Source organism: Pteronotus mesoamericanus, unplaced genomic scaffold, assembly GCF_021234165.1.
Source record: "Pteronotus mesoamericanus isolate MK-2021 breed Mesoamerican mustached bat unplaced genomic scaffold, CSHL_Meso_final scaffold_118, whole genome shotgun sequence".
Classification (NCBI taxonomy): domain Eukaryota; kingdom Metazoa; phylum Chordata; class Mammalia; order Chiroptera; family Mormoopidae; genus Pteronotus; species Pteronotus mesoamericanus.
The window spans coordinates 15,429,208-15,444,597 of record NW_026555301.1 but is presented as its reverse complement, the minus strand read 5'-3'; the positions used below and the strand labels follow the sequence as shown (position 1 = coordinate 15,444,597).

At 38.8% G+C, this 15,390-nt stretch overlaps 1 protein-coding gene across 14 annotated transcripts in view; it reads right to left on the bottom strand.

Annotated features, from left to right (window-relative positions):
- EPB41L3 (erythrocyte membrane protein band 4.1 like 3) overlaps positions 1-15,390 on the bottom strand; it is a 136,735-nt gene that overhangs the window by 65,950 nt on the left and 55,395 nt on the right. For all 14 annotated transcript variants that reach the window (XM_054587392.1, XM_054587394.1, XM_054587397.1 and 11 more), the window contains exon 3: positions 14,653-14,850. In XM_054587392.1, coding sequence (XP_054443367.1) covers positions 14,653-14,850 — 198 coding nt within the window. The remainder of the gene's footprint in view (positions 1-14,652; positions 14,851-15,390) is intronic.

Sequence of the window (15,390 nt, the reverse complement as noted above, 5' to 3'; positions counted from 1 at the left end):
ACAAAACAAAAGCAGACTCACACACACGGACAACAGTATGGTGGTTACTAGAAAGGAGGGGCCAAGGGGAGGGGGCAAGGGAAGGGGGAAGTAGGTAAAGAGGGTCAAATTTATGGTGATAGGAGGAAACTACACTTTTGGCGGTGAGCATGAAATAGAGTACACAAATGTCTAATTATAATGTAGTATACCTGAAATTTATTAGTGTTATTAATCAATGTTACCTCAGTAAATTAAAAAAATGAAATGTAATGTTATGGTTCTTAATCACTGTGTGTAACTGAAATTCTAATGGAGAAAAAGACAGCAAAAAGCCTGATTAAAGAAATAAAAGGAGCACTGGCAACAAACTGGAGCACAAGAATCAATCACAATTAATGACAACACCTAATTATTTCTCAGTATATGGTCCCTTATACAATCTCCAGCTCCCTCTTTTCTATACCCCATAGTGCAATGCCTTAATGGCATTTAGAAAGTTATACTGGGAATGTTTTTCTATGTAGACTCTCTCTTTGGATTGTTTGAAGGAGACTCAACTCAACCATAATTGCTATAGTAATTTCCCCATGGAGTCAGGCAAACCCAGTTCTTCCGCTAGGGGTAATGGCAAAAATGGTGAGGACTTGAGTGCATGGGAGAACCTGAGGGTGGGGTGGGGGAGTTTGACAAAGCACTCCCCAACTTTAAATGCTAGTACCCCGCAAAGCTCTACTATTATTGTTCTCTCTTTAATTCATTGACTTTCTGTACAATCTCATTCACTCCCATATTTCAACTAGTATAAAAGATAATGGCTCCTACAAAGTCACCAGCCTGACCTCTCTTCCAAACACTGCACAATATATCCTTTTGCATGGTAGATTGCTACTTTCCTATTCCAGGCACTTCAATTTCAATTGATTTTAATTAAATTAATTATGTCCCACCATAAACTTTTCTTCTTGTGTTCTACGTCTGTCTATGCAGTCACTCAATCCAGAATTTAGAAGTCATAACCACCTACTGTCTCATATCACAACTCATATCCTCCCCACACACCCAATTCATTAGGTCCATTCAGCTTCATGATAGTTCTTCAAATTCTGTTCTCCTCCCTCTATCCCACTGCCTCTGACTTGGTTCTGGTCCTCAGCATCTCTTGCTTGGTTCATTGCAATAGAGATGAGTAACTCTGTTTCAAGTCTCTTCCCCTTCAATTGCTATTTGATAGAAGTATGTTTTAAACAAACACAAATGGCCAAACAACTCCTCCATTTAAAGCCCCTTAAAGCACCCCATCACCTATTTTGATAGGACCCAAGATTTCCTGCCTCCCTGGTGTACGCACCCTGCATAATCCCTGGAAATGTGGATAGAGTGGTTCTTATCCATGTGATTAGGTTATTGGCTGATACAGCTGACTATAAGATAGGGACATTATCAGGGGGACAATATAATTATGTGATATTATCAGGGAGATTAAGGGCCTAACCTAATCATGAGAGCCCTTAAAAAAATAATAGTTTTCTCAGGCTGATAGCAGAGGGAGAGAGGTCAGAGAGATTCAACGAACAGAAGAATGATCCAGGGTGAGGGAGGGTTTTTGTTAATGAGACAGAGGGAACTTCAGTGCAAGCACCCAAGACTCTGCACCTGACAATGGTCCTTAGCCAGCAGCCAGTAAGACAGTGGGGACCTCAGTCCTACAATCAGAAGGAAATGAAATCTGCCTACTGCCCACAGGAGTATGAAAGTGGATCTGTCCTTAATCCAGTCTCCAGATAACAATACAATTGGTGAACTACTCGATATCTGCTGAATGAGACCCAGAGTAGAGGGTAATCTAAAAAGTATAAGATAATAAGTGTGTTAAGTCACTAAATTTATGGTAATTTGTTCAACAGCAAGAGAAAATCAATACATCCCAACAATATTAAACCTTGTTAGCAAGTCCAGCACATCTTTCCTACTCTTCCCTGCCTTCTTTTCCAGCCTCATCTGTCTCCTCTTCCCCAGATGTTTCTATACTCCATGCTCAATTTTCACCTTTCCTTGTCTGCCCAAAAAGCCAACATTTTCCAATAATTAATAGCTACTTGGCAAACAGTGTTGGACATGAGTTCATCATGGATGAGAAATCTTTCCTCCTAAAGGAGGTTTTTCCAGTGCTAAAGATCTATTGTCATGTCTTTTATATATCATCCCTGTTTGAAAACCTAGATCCTCAAAGAGAAAGAAGTATGCAGGAAACGTGACTCCATTCGCCACTCTCAATTTCTTCAGTCAAGAGAAATTCTCTAAAATAGTAGAGGATCTGTCCCAACGTGAAAAGGTAGTGAATTGGGTAGATTTCCATCTCCTTCCTTCTTTCTAGTTCCTTCTGTTGTGTCCCTACTTATTTTATGAAAACCCAGCATGCCAGAGAACTCCTAATATGGTAAGAGGCAAACAAAGATTCCCATATTTTACAACTGGGCACATATAGGAAGACCTGTATTTTAAAATATTATTTTACCCTCGCCTGAAGACATGCTTATTGATTTTAGAGAAAGGGGAAGGGAAGTACAGAAAGAGAGAGTGGGAGAGAAACTTCAATGTGAGAGAGAAACAACAATGGACTGCCTCTCACACATGCCCCAACAGGTGACCAAACCCACAACCCAGGCATGTGCCTTGACCAGGAATCAAACCCGCAACCTTTCAGCTTCCAACCTACTGATCCATACTGGCCAGGGCAAGAGGACCTGCATTTTTAAAGATACTTAAAACTGAATAGTAAAGAAGCCACTTCAGATAAACGACTTGGAGTTATTAGGTAAGAATTCACAAAATACAGTGAGTTGAGGCTAAGTGGAACTAGAAAGAATATTCCATTCTGACTTCCAAAGAGAATAAAGATGAAGGAAAAGCAGGGTGACTTCATCAGATCCCTTCTCTAGTAGACGTTCCTACATAACTGAGGGAGTTCATTATTAAAGTCAGGGAACACTGCCTCCTTATATGCTATGAAAGGTGAGTCAGTTCAGGACACTAGACTAGCATTGAAATCAGAAATGGAGTGTGTATAATTATTTTCAGAGCATATTCAGGCTTGTTAGACACCCACTGATTTCTGACACAAAAGCAGTAGAACATCAGCTGTGTCTTCTGTCTATTTTCAGCAGGCTGAAGTTGGACAGTGTGAGAAAAAAAGCAAATTTCCTATTTTTGGGGTCAGTTTCTCAATACTAGTAAGTTCTAGGTTAATGTAGTTTAAATCTTAAATACAAGCACAGTTGCTTCCTGTTTGTATTTAATAAAATCAGCCAGTATTTCCCAAACTGCCAAATTAATGATTACATGATGTGAAAACACTGGTACTATCCTTACCAGTGTAAACACGCACGCACGCACGCACACAACCTAGGCAATAGAGAGTTAAGATGAAATTCACTTTCTCATATTTAACAAATACTTTCCTGTGTCTAGTGTATTGTTAGCTTATAAGAGCAAATCCCTAAATAGTGTGGAGGCTATGATCTTGTGGTTCTGGTATTATTTAAGACAATATTTTTAGAGCAGTTTTATGTTCACAGTAAAATTGGGGGGAAGGTACAATGATTTTCAATATGCCTCCCATCCCCCCGCCCCCCCCACAGCCTCCCCCATTATAAACATCTCTCACAAGAGTGATTTGCTATAAATAATGAATTTACACTGTCATATTATAATTACCCAGTGAGTATAGCTTCCATTAGGGTTCACTCTTGGTGGGGTACCTTCTATGGGTTTGGACAAACGTATCATATGTACCCACCATTATGGTATCACACAGACTAGTTTCTCTGCCCTAAAAATCTTTACGTTATACCTATTCATCCCTCCTCCGCCCTAACCCTGGCAACCACTGATCTTTTTACTGTCTGCACAGTTTTGCCTATTATGTCACAGAATGTCATATAGTTGGAACCATAGGTATACAGCCCTTCACAGTGGTTTCTTCCACTAGTGACATGCACATAAGGTTCCTTCACGTCTTTTAATGGCTTGATAGATCATTTCTTTATAATGCTGAATAATAGTCCATTGTCTGGAAAGTTAACACAGTTTCTTTACACATTTACCTACTGAAGGATAAAAATATATCCCTAAGTAGTATGAAGCCTACGATTTTTATGTGAAAAAACACTCTATAAAATATTTTATATTTATATTCTTATAGACAGGCCTAGAAGGATATACTTCATGCTTTAAGGGACAGAAGTTCCACAAAGCTAGAGAACCTTTCCAATTTGCTTGCCACTGTCAGTCAACAGGTTCCTTGGCACAAGTAAACATTTACCATTCACTTTGTACCACTCTCAACAACCCAGTGAGCTCTACGTAACAGAGTAGGAAACTGGGGACTTCAGGGAATGAATAACTCATAGACAAATGGCAAAACCAAGACGCCACCTAGGCTAGTGCTAGTATGACATACTGCCTGCCTCTCAACGTTCCATATTCTCAAGCTCAAAATTCAATTCTTTATAGAGACAACTGGAAAAAAACTTACTCTCCTGTACAACAATCTTCCAGAGTGACTGGATTTATATTTCCATAGATAAGAATTCAATTATTAGGGTAGCTATACATTCTAAGTTTCATAAACACATTTCTAAAAGCATGAGTGTGAGTGATCCTTTTAATGAAAACACTAAATGCTGGTTCCACTACTGGGTGAATAGATTCATGATAAAATTAAGTCCAACAGTTCCACTATTTTGACTTACAAAACCTTACTTAATATTGCAAGTACCAGAGCATAAGAAATGACGACAAATTTCCTAACAGAAGTCCTCAACTACTTAAAAAACTTAAAATTTATCAAAGCTGAAATCTAATTTTTAAATTAATTTAAATTTTAAAATGGTCCCATGTTTACTGGAGCAACTTGTACACGAGACACTCTGAGGATGTCAGTCTGATATGAAAACCTTAACAGAACGAATAAACATAAGGAAAACAGAAAACCTTGGCAAGAATGATTAACAATACCTTTTTCATGTACTGATAGTCTGAAATGAAGCTTGCAGTGAAAGCTAGCTACATTAGTCTTGAAATAAGTGCCAAAACTGGCTGCTGTAATTTATTAATTCTTTGCCATTTAATATGGCATACGTATTACTAATAAAAAGTAGAAAAGGAAGCTATTCAATTCTATTCTGTAACATTTTAGCTGAGTTTCTCCCTTTCTTTATTTCATCATCATTTTTTCCATCTCCCACTGAATTATTTAATTGTCCTATCCAAACAGCAAACAAGACTGGACTGAAATACCCCTATGAGAGATTTTCCCTTCTTCCTCTGCTATAAAAATTAACATGATCATAGGAATAGTAAAACCACAAAAGGTCTTCATAAATGCAGTTTTATATCTCCTCTTACGTTAAAAACGTTTTTCTAACTAAGAGCACCACATTCACCTCTCATCACATGCCAGCTGGACACTGGGCAATGAGGCAGACACGCCAGCCAAATCCTAGAACTAATCACTGCCTGTCTATGTGCACTTCCTCTCTCGAATGGATCAGCCGCTGTGTGCATGCCAGCAGTTGTATGAAAGCTAGTTCTTTCTAAATATTTTACCATGGCCCTATAATAGGGCCTTCAATTTCATACTGTACTCCAGTCTTCCCTGAACCTACTTATATATTTTTTTGGAAACATCTGCGTGCAAGAACACATACACATTTGGTGGGGACTGAACTACAGCTTATGTTCTCCTCTAAGAACATGTCATTTACCAGACTTCAACTCTCCTCAGAAAGAGGTCACAGGTGTTCTCATAAGCCTTGGAATTTGGAGACCAGGTCAAAAAACTCCAGCCTCTAAAATTGAAGGTAACAAAGAAAATTGGTATGAAATTCAAGAGACTATTGACCATGTAGAAATCTTCCCAGCTTATTACCCATCTATGAAAAGATTTTCTAATCTTGTGGCTAATACCAGTAGCCTGCTTCCTAAACTTCCTGAAGGGCCAAGAGTACTTCCATGAAAAGAAAAGCAGCAATTTAAATACTAATTAAGGGGAGATGAGCTATAGTCTTGAAAATTATAACCTGTCTTTCATGGGGGAAATGCTGTAATTATGAAATGAACTGGCAGTTGATCATGAAAACTGGGGGTGGGTGGGGAGGGAATCCGTGTAAGGTGAAAACTGTTTCTCTGCAGAAGGGATGGCTAGGGTCTCCAGTTTATATTAGCCTTTCTGCTTTGAGCTGGCCTATGTGATAACTGCAGAACTTGCTTAAAACCATTCCATCCGAAGACGAAGAGCTAACTAAGTTGAGCTTCAAACACCGTTACATATACCACCTGGACAAGCTTCTGTGTTATCTCTCCAAATATTTTCCTTTTCCTGCTCAAAATAAAAAGTACTGTTTCCAAGTTCTACTCCTCACATAGTACCTTATTTCATGATAGTATGATCAAAACCAAAGACTTAGTGATCACTTAAGAAGTCTTGAGAGTGTATACTTCAGATGTACTTCAAGGAGATTTCAAAGCCTTCCACCCATCAGAAAAGGGGAGGGTAAAAGGGCGGTGAAGGGCGGAAGTCAGGGGAGAAGAAAAGGAGATGAGGTGAAAAGGAGACATAGAATCTAGTGGTTTCACTTCCTTCTACTTACCCAAAAATGATATACCTAGCTACCTACAAAATCTAAAACTAGTGATCAATGTTAATGCTGAAAGCTTACTGAAGAACAAATAAGGTACATGTTCAAGAGTCTAATTAATATTAAATAATATGAAAAGCAGATCTTTCTTCTTCTTCTCTTTTCTTCCTACTATTTCACAAGTCCTTGATGGAGGTAAATACTTTGGATTGTTCCTTCTCCTGCTATAGACTTTGGATGTTTCAGTTGCCATAGTATAAAGAGACCTCTGGAGCAGAGGCAGGAGATCTAGGTTCTGGTCCTTCTCTGCCTTTTCCAGGCTGTGTCCTCAGACACTCCATTAACTGCTCTAGGCCTATTTTTTCATCAGTAAAATCAGGTAAAGACAAAATTATTTCTAATGTTTCTACAAGATCTAAGATGGTGTGACTCTATGACTAAGACATTCCACATGTATGCTTGAAGTCTTCAACTCCTGATTTTCAGTGCTTGGAACATATTAGGCCTTCAAGAAATACTTTATATTAAATCCCCTGCAAAATTAGTAAAACTCCTTTGCATGTTTTATACACAGTGTAATGTTAGTTCTATGAATTGAAATTGCTGTAAACAAGAAAAAGGATTTGCTTTAAGACAATATTTAACAATTGAAATGAATCACTCCCTTTCAAAAAATATTTGGGTGCCTACCATGTGCAAAATAATCAATGTATTCTAGACAACACAAAGATTTTAATGAGGTGCCTGGCAGAGGCTATACCTTAAGCAATTTTTTGAAGCTGTAAGCTTAGGTCCCCTTCCGAGGAAGAGCCTGGAGAAGGTCTCTGGTAGCAGACACTTTTGTACTGGGACCACAAGGCCCGCTAAGCCTGTGCAAATGGGAGGTGGTGGTCTCCACACAAGGGACCAGCTTATATCTACCATGCTGGGACTGTCTTCCTGAGGAAGGAAATGGGGAATGCCTTGGGCTAAAGTAGGGAAGAACTATTTTTGCTTCTGGGGCTCAGGCTGAGATACAGGGGGTGTGAGCTGGCACCTGACCGGGTGACACTGATTAGGGTCTTGGGGGCAGGGTTTGGGCCTGTCACTCCTAAGAATGGCACTTGGAGAAATAGGTATTTTTTTTCCTGCCACATGGTCTTTCTCCAAATCTCAAGTTAAGCCTAAACCCAGGTGTGCTAAGGAAAATTATTTCTGGAGAAGCAGCCAAGAGAGAGCGGGGCCCTCCCCAACACCTAGGAAGGGTGTGAGCAGTCGACCTACCATCTCCTAAGGGTCGATGGCAAGGAGTCCATGGACAGAGAAAAGACAATTAAAGATTTCTTCTAGAACACACCGGAAAACTTTCAGAAATAAAAATGAGAAAGCTTCCAAAGGAGGCAAAAATTATGTAAGTAAACTAGATATAAAAATATAAAGTATAACCTCAAATTTTAACCACGGGATGGTAAGAACAAGAAAACCTGGATTATTTAAGTCTTTCATTAAATAGGTAATGAACATCTTGCATGCAAAAATAAACTGCTGTGTTGCACAAAGTACAAAGATAAATACAACACTGCACTGCGGTTAAGACAAAATTCACATATCAGAGGGTGTTTTGCTTGTGAATATCCTCTGTCTGAACACAGAACAGGAAAGTTCACATCACCAAATAAGCAACACAAAGTGGTCAGAAAACACATTGGGAATGTGAAGAGTTCTGGGGACAGTAAGTTAAAGAGCAAACCTGTTTCAGAACCATGATGTTAAGAATATTATTAACACTGGGAAATAAGTCACCAGTCAGGCCTTAACACCATGAGACAATTGAGGTAAAACCCCAAAGAATTCCTCAGTGATTTTAATCTTTGCTACAGCATCAGTTACCCGCTGTGCACAGGTACTCAAGTTCCAAAATTCACTCAGCTTCCAAAACACAACCCCATAGTATGGTGCCACACCAGAGGGTTTTACTGTTGTATTTCTTGACATACGAGGGCTGTCCAGAAAAAAATACAGGTGGATTGCTTATATAACAAGAATGGTTTGCAACACATCAATGTAACTTGGCATCCAAGGCGAGCGGACTGGAATACACATATGCGAAAAATTGACGACTTCACTGTGCTAGTCAGTGGGGGTGGTAAACGCTGTTGAGTGAGCACGTGTACTGTGTGGCCATTGCATTCGAAATGACTGAACAGAGCAACAAATCTGCATCAAATTCTGCATTAAGCTTGAACATTCCTCCATGGAAACTATTCTGACTCAGAAGGCCACAGCTATGGGCAACTGGTGACTGGCAGCTTCATCATGACAATGGACCACTCATGCATCATGTCTCATGCAGCTTTTTTTTGGGCAAAACAGCAAATCACCCAGTTCACTCAGTCCCTCTGGGCTGTAGCCCAGATTTGGCACCCTGAGACTTCTGGCTTTTCCCAAAACTAAAATCACCTTTGAAAGGGGAGAGATTTCAGACCATCAATCAGATTCAGGAAAATATGACAGGGCAGCTGATGGTAACTGGGAAAATTGTGTGAGGTCCCAAGGTGCCTACTTTGAAGGGGACTGAGACACACTGCCCTGTGTACAATGTTTCTTGTATCTTGTATCTTCTTCAGTAAATGTCTCCATTTTTCACATTACATGGCTGGGTGTCTTCTGGACAGACCTTGCATATGCTCATATTTTAAACTTTATTATTTTTAGAGAGTTTATTAGACCATGTCTATACTCATGATGGACTATCAGAGTTTACTACTTAAAAAATAAAATCCAGGAAAACAGATTAAACAATTTTAGTAAAAAGCGGTTTGCCTTAATGAGGACAAATCTCAATACCTTGGGAAGACTTAACGGTAACTACATCAGGTAAATGAGAAGGTATGTGTTCAGAGTCTTTGGATGTAACCATTCCTATGGTTGCACCAAAGAGTCATCACACAAGGAAAACAAGTTAATTAAAACCCTTCCATCTTCACGAGTCTATGGGGGAGTCGATGTTCTAGCAGGAAAGCTGCTGCTGCCAGACTGGGCCACTGGTTACAGCATGACAGACAGTGTGATATGGTAGACAGAGCTGAGCAGAGGACCACTAAGAGGTTAAAATGGAATTCACACAATTACAGAATCAGAAACTCTGACACTTATGTTGTTGAATGAACAGTACCTGTACTGGATTGGAAAAGACACTTGTTTACTTGTTTTTTACAATTAATTATTGTTTCTTATAATACATGAATGGCAACAGGTGCTCTAATCAACATTCTGCATTATGATGATTCTCTTTGCTGTCTAGCCAAGAACTTCCAAAGGGATTGTAAGGTATTCTAATCATGTGACATCTATAGAAGTTGAAAAGTTCAGACACTGCATTTGTTTTTCCAACCAAATCTCAGTTAAGTGGAGTATATAAAATACCACAACAGATTTAGACAGTTAATTGAATCACAGGCAAGACAAAGCACTTGGAAATTTTTTTAACAATCCCTTCCTGACCAGTTGTTAGAAGGTGACCAAAGCACATTTAGGACAGAGTGCCATAAATTCCTTACCCTGTCTGGTTCCTTCGATGCATCTCAGGATGCTCATTAATAAATGTTTGTTGAAATGAACGTCACAGTTTCTGTGCTTACCCCAGATTCTGGGACATTCTGAGGGACCCTGATGGTCTTGTTACAGAACTCATTCAACCAGCCAGCTTCTGCACAGGGCCAAATATGGGGGGCAGGCTTTTATGACTTTACTGCTGCCCTGAAGTAGCCTTTTTTGATTTGACCTGATCTGAATATAAAGCTCTCACTACAATGCGGCTGATTCATTAGCATCTTCCCCTGGAATGCTACCCCGTGTGAATTTACTTGGGTCTTCTAGGCACCAAGTCTCCCTCACTATTGAATCACCCTCAGGTATGGTAAACTGAGGTCTCACATGCATGGAGGCACATGGCAGGGCCCTTGTGAGGAACATGGTAAACCCTCTGCCACTTTTCCAATCATGCTCTAGATTCCGCCGCCAAACTGGTTTCTTATGGAGGACAAACCAAATTATACCATAAAATGGCTTGAACATTTTTTATAAATAGCAGCAAACTAGTATTATGAAATATGGACTCAAAATTCAGATTTTTTACTTATTTCCCTAAAACCAACTCAGACTAGATTAAAATGGTATCCAAATGAGAGAAAACATTTCTAATTGGATGGTCATTAGAAAATATGTTGTATGCTAATTAGTTAGACTCTGTGAGTCCCATTAGAAATAATGGGACTAAAATAAATGTGATGAGCACTGTTTCCTCTGTTGTGTGTGAATGGGGTATTTATTTTCTTTTAAAATTTATGTCCAAGAAATATACAGCAACAGTGATAAACTGGCAATGGAAAGTTGCTTATGTTCTTTAATGGTCCAATAAAAATAAGGGAATGACAGTATAGTGATTTTGTTGGCAGACTTGAAAATCTGGTAGCACGCAAACATTTCCTAAACATACATATCAAATTACTTATAATAAGATCTTTTCTTATACTCATTATAAGATCTTTTTATATTTTAGATAATCAAGACTAAGAGTTCAAAATCCGGGAAAAAGTCTCTCAAATGGAAAAACGTTGAATGCTACAATCACCTCAGCCTACTGCTAGAAAGAAATTTGTAAAAGTTCCTTAGATTTTTCTCTGGATGGGATCAAGAAATGTTTGTAGGAGTGAACTCCACCGTTTTTCTGTTTACTTCAGATTCCAAGCCATCTGGAGAACCTTCACCATCCAATAACTCTCTGTCAAATAAGCTCAAGTTAGATTCACTGTTCCTTTTTTTTTTTTTTTAATCCTCACCGAGGACATGCTTGCTGATTTGAGAGAGAGAGAAAGAGAGGGACAGCGAGAAAGGAAGAGGAGCATCTATTGGTTGCCTCTTGTGTATGGGCTGACCAGGGAGCAAATCCACAATTAGGCATGTCCCTGACCAGGAATCAAACCTGTGACCTTTTGGTTTATAGGATGATGCTCCAACTGACTGAGCCACACAAGCCAGGGCTGAATTCACTGTTCTAATTATGAGAAAACGGCTACCACTTATCAAGAGTATGCTACATCCCAGATAGTGTTCAAATAAAGTATTAGCTTTAATCTTTTCAGTAATGCCTTTCTGAGGCAAATACGTTCACCCTCATTTTTCTGGTGAGGAAACTTAGGTTCAGAAAATTTAAGGATGTCACCTGAATTTGTGGATTACAAGTGAAGGATTCCATTTTTGCACCCCAATTTGGTGAATTTGGAGCATTCTTCTTACATCTGAACTAAACAAGACACCGTGGATGGACCCTCTCCAACACCAGGAGCCACGCTACTCTTGCTCTGGGACTGCCAGGTCGGCCTGACAGCTATACCACACTGCTGGTTCGCACTGAGTTTGTGACGGACGAACCAAAGATGAGTTTCACCTGAACTGTCATTCGGTCTAACTGCCCTGTCTCCAAACCCATTTCTCTTTTGTACTTACACCTTAAAAATAGGTAAAGTTTTACCACCTGCTAAATCTTACCTTGCTACTTTGCTTCAGTGTTCCACATTGTCTACCTCACACATGGACCCTTAGTCACTTTTAAAGCTCTGTTATCACTTTAAAAAATATTTTTTGGTTCCTTCATTCAAGGCTGATAAAAACTTATTTTTAAAGGAGAGAAAAGACCAAAGAATATCTTCCCCAAGTCAAAGTTTTTCAACCTGTGTTTACCTATTACACCCTGTTCACCTTGCCAGCCAAGGTTTACATTCCACAGTTCGTATCTAAAGACAAGAGGCATTTTCAATATGTTTTATCAACTAGCGTCTTATTTCCACCTTGGGAACCATACCACTGCTTCATAACCATTCTCCTTATTCACCTAGTCAGCTACAAATAAATCCATTTCACTTTACCATGTCCAAATGTCTCCATCTTCCTCACAACAGTGTCAGTGCTAAACACATTTTTTCTAACAACAGTGTCAGTGCTAAACACATTTTTTCTACTACTGAAGTCTGCTGCAAAACCGAAAATATTCTGCTGGCAAAGGCTTCTGGGACAGAAAAAAAGTTACCCAAGAATCTGTCAAATTTATAAAAATACTTTATTATAATGGAAAATAACTGACCAACATTGCCCTGCCACTCCAAATGATCAGAGTGACAGTAAAAGTAACATTGAATTGTGCCCAAAGTTAATTAAAAAATGAAAATTTTGTACTCAAAAACACAAATTACCTCCAATGAATTTGACGCATGGGATATAAATTAAATTTAGCAAAATGATCAACATTACACATACCCTGGTCTGTTCTGAAGTATTTATTCTCCCCAAATAAAACACTACCATCTTCTTTAGAAAACTCTGGCAGACCAGAGGGCTGCCAGATAACCCTATTTATTCCATTATACTGTATAATGAAATCAACAGAAAGACAGTTCTTGAAGTTAACAAAAAAGCTTCTCTTATATCAATTTTTCCAGAAAGCAGATATACAATGGAAAAATATAGCCTCTCTCAAGATTACAAAAGTCCTTTAAGCTTCATAGTAAAACACATGTAGAGGTACATAACTGTATTTCCCATTTCCAGAATAAACATTCAGATCAACAACTGAACACTGTGGGCTAAGATTTTAGCCAAAATCAAAGCCAGGAAAATGCAAGAAATGGAACTGTGTACAGCAACCTTAGGTAGGGTCCTTGGCACATATATTTTACTCTTTGTAGCAATCCCTCAATGTCTGTCAAGTTATATGGTGACAAAAATTCTATAAATACATGATAGACTAAATCACTTCTGACCTTATCATTTATTTCCAAAAATAGAAATACATTTTCTATGTTCTTACAATCTGTAATAATTTAGTTACAATCTGTAAAAATTTTGTAACTCCAATTCTATCCCTACCCTTACAAACATTATCAATGTAAAATGGATTTGAATCTTCTGTTCCAAGAAAAGCATTGAGTGCCCAAGTGTATTAAACAAAGTAAAATGGGAATGAATGATATGGGGCAATAGACAGTGAAAGGAGAGATGAATGAAGGTGGGACACAGGAAATCAGGTGAGCTGGGTGCTGTTCATGTCGGGAAGGAGGAGGAACAGAAATGTGGAACACACAGGTGTACACTGCCCATGGGCCTGGGAGCAACTCGGCACACCCAGCAGAAAAGGAGAGTTGTGTAATGTGGTGTGAAGGGCTGGTGTAGAGGGAAGTGTAATGTCCCTGTGCATGAAGGGCAGGGGCCTGGAGGTAGGAGGAATGGGCTCTCTGAACGAAAACATTGACTTTGAAATGGAATCACTTTGCTGGAAGAGCAAGCTGCCCTTCCCAGCTATGGGGAGAAAAGCCACAAGGGGGGTACACACAGAGACCTGCTCCCACAGCCTCAGTCCATGCCCTGAGTGTACTCTCCATGATAACTTGCAGAACTCAACAGGCACCCACGTCCATAGCTATGGACAGGTTTTCTTGTCATCTGTTAGCTTGGGCTTGCTACATGGCTCAGACAAAAGTCATTCAACTGCCTCTTCTCTGAGAGGAATTTGTTTTCTTTACCAAAAGGGCATTCAAGCTGCAATGCCCACAAGAATGTACATTTTACAGGCCACTCATTCTCTCGGCAAGAAAAAGAAATACACAGTTTGAATTACCCCAGTGCTCCTATATACAGAAATCTCTATGCTTCTACCATTAAACAGTTGACTTTGCCATAAAATATTCAAACAGAAAAGGCCAAATTCATTTACATGATAGTTCATAGCCAGGATATTAAAGAAAACTTGATTTTTAGTGTTGGAGATTGTTGTAAAAAGATCATATTTTTCTTTTGACAGTAATATTTGAGGGACATTATCAGTATTTTTAGTAAGTTGACTCCCTGTTACAGATTTTGGAAATAACTTTATATTTAGCAACTGGGTCTAAGTGTTTTTCGAGAGTTCTGAAAAAATAAAGAGGCATCTTGTATGTTTTACGCAAACATTCCCCAGCCCTAAGATTTGAGACAAAAAGGTTTTAAAATATACACTTACCTCCACATCACAGGTATATTCTGATCCATCCAGAAGTATCACTTTGCACTGCATGCTTTTAGGCTTTTTGACAATCTTCAACGGAGATCGGGAGAGTTTACTGCTTGATGATTTCTGAGAAAGTTTATCGTCTTCCAATTGCTGATATTCGAGCTGTTTTGCAGCTCCAGCAGCAAATTCCCGTTCCTTGTCAGTGACCTGTGAAGAACAATGAAGAGTTTTCATTCCACAACAGGACATAAATATTGCATTGCTCTGCCAATACCAGAATACTTCAGAAAGAGGCATTCCTGTTTCCTGATGAGAGGCATCTGAATTAGGATATTAGAAAAGGCTATAAATATATAGATATTTATAATGCTAACAATTTTACCTAAATATCTTTGCCATTAAGATGTACCAATAGGGACTTATTTCAGTTTGAGTCAAGCAAGTGTCATTAAAATTTCACTAAGCAAAGAAGAAAAACAAATGGACTCTTGCTTTTTAAAAAGGCATTGGATAATATGAGTCTTTAAAATACATCATCTGGCTTTTACCTAATGTACTTGATTTTCTTCATTAACTGGGTCTTCTATATTCTAAGACCCATCATCACCAAATATATAATACATACAAGTTATGTTATAAGCTTTAAGGATCCCAAAGAATCTCAAGTATTAATCCTCTCAGTAATTTTACAATTGTTAAAATATTTGATTTAGCTCTAAATCAATTCAATGAAGCCAGCAAGCACTG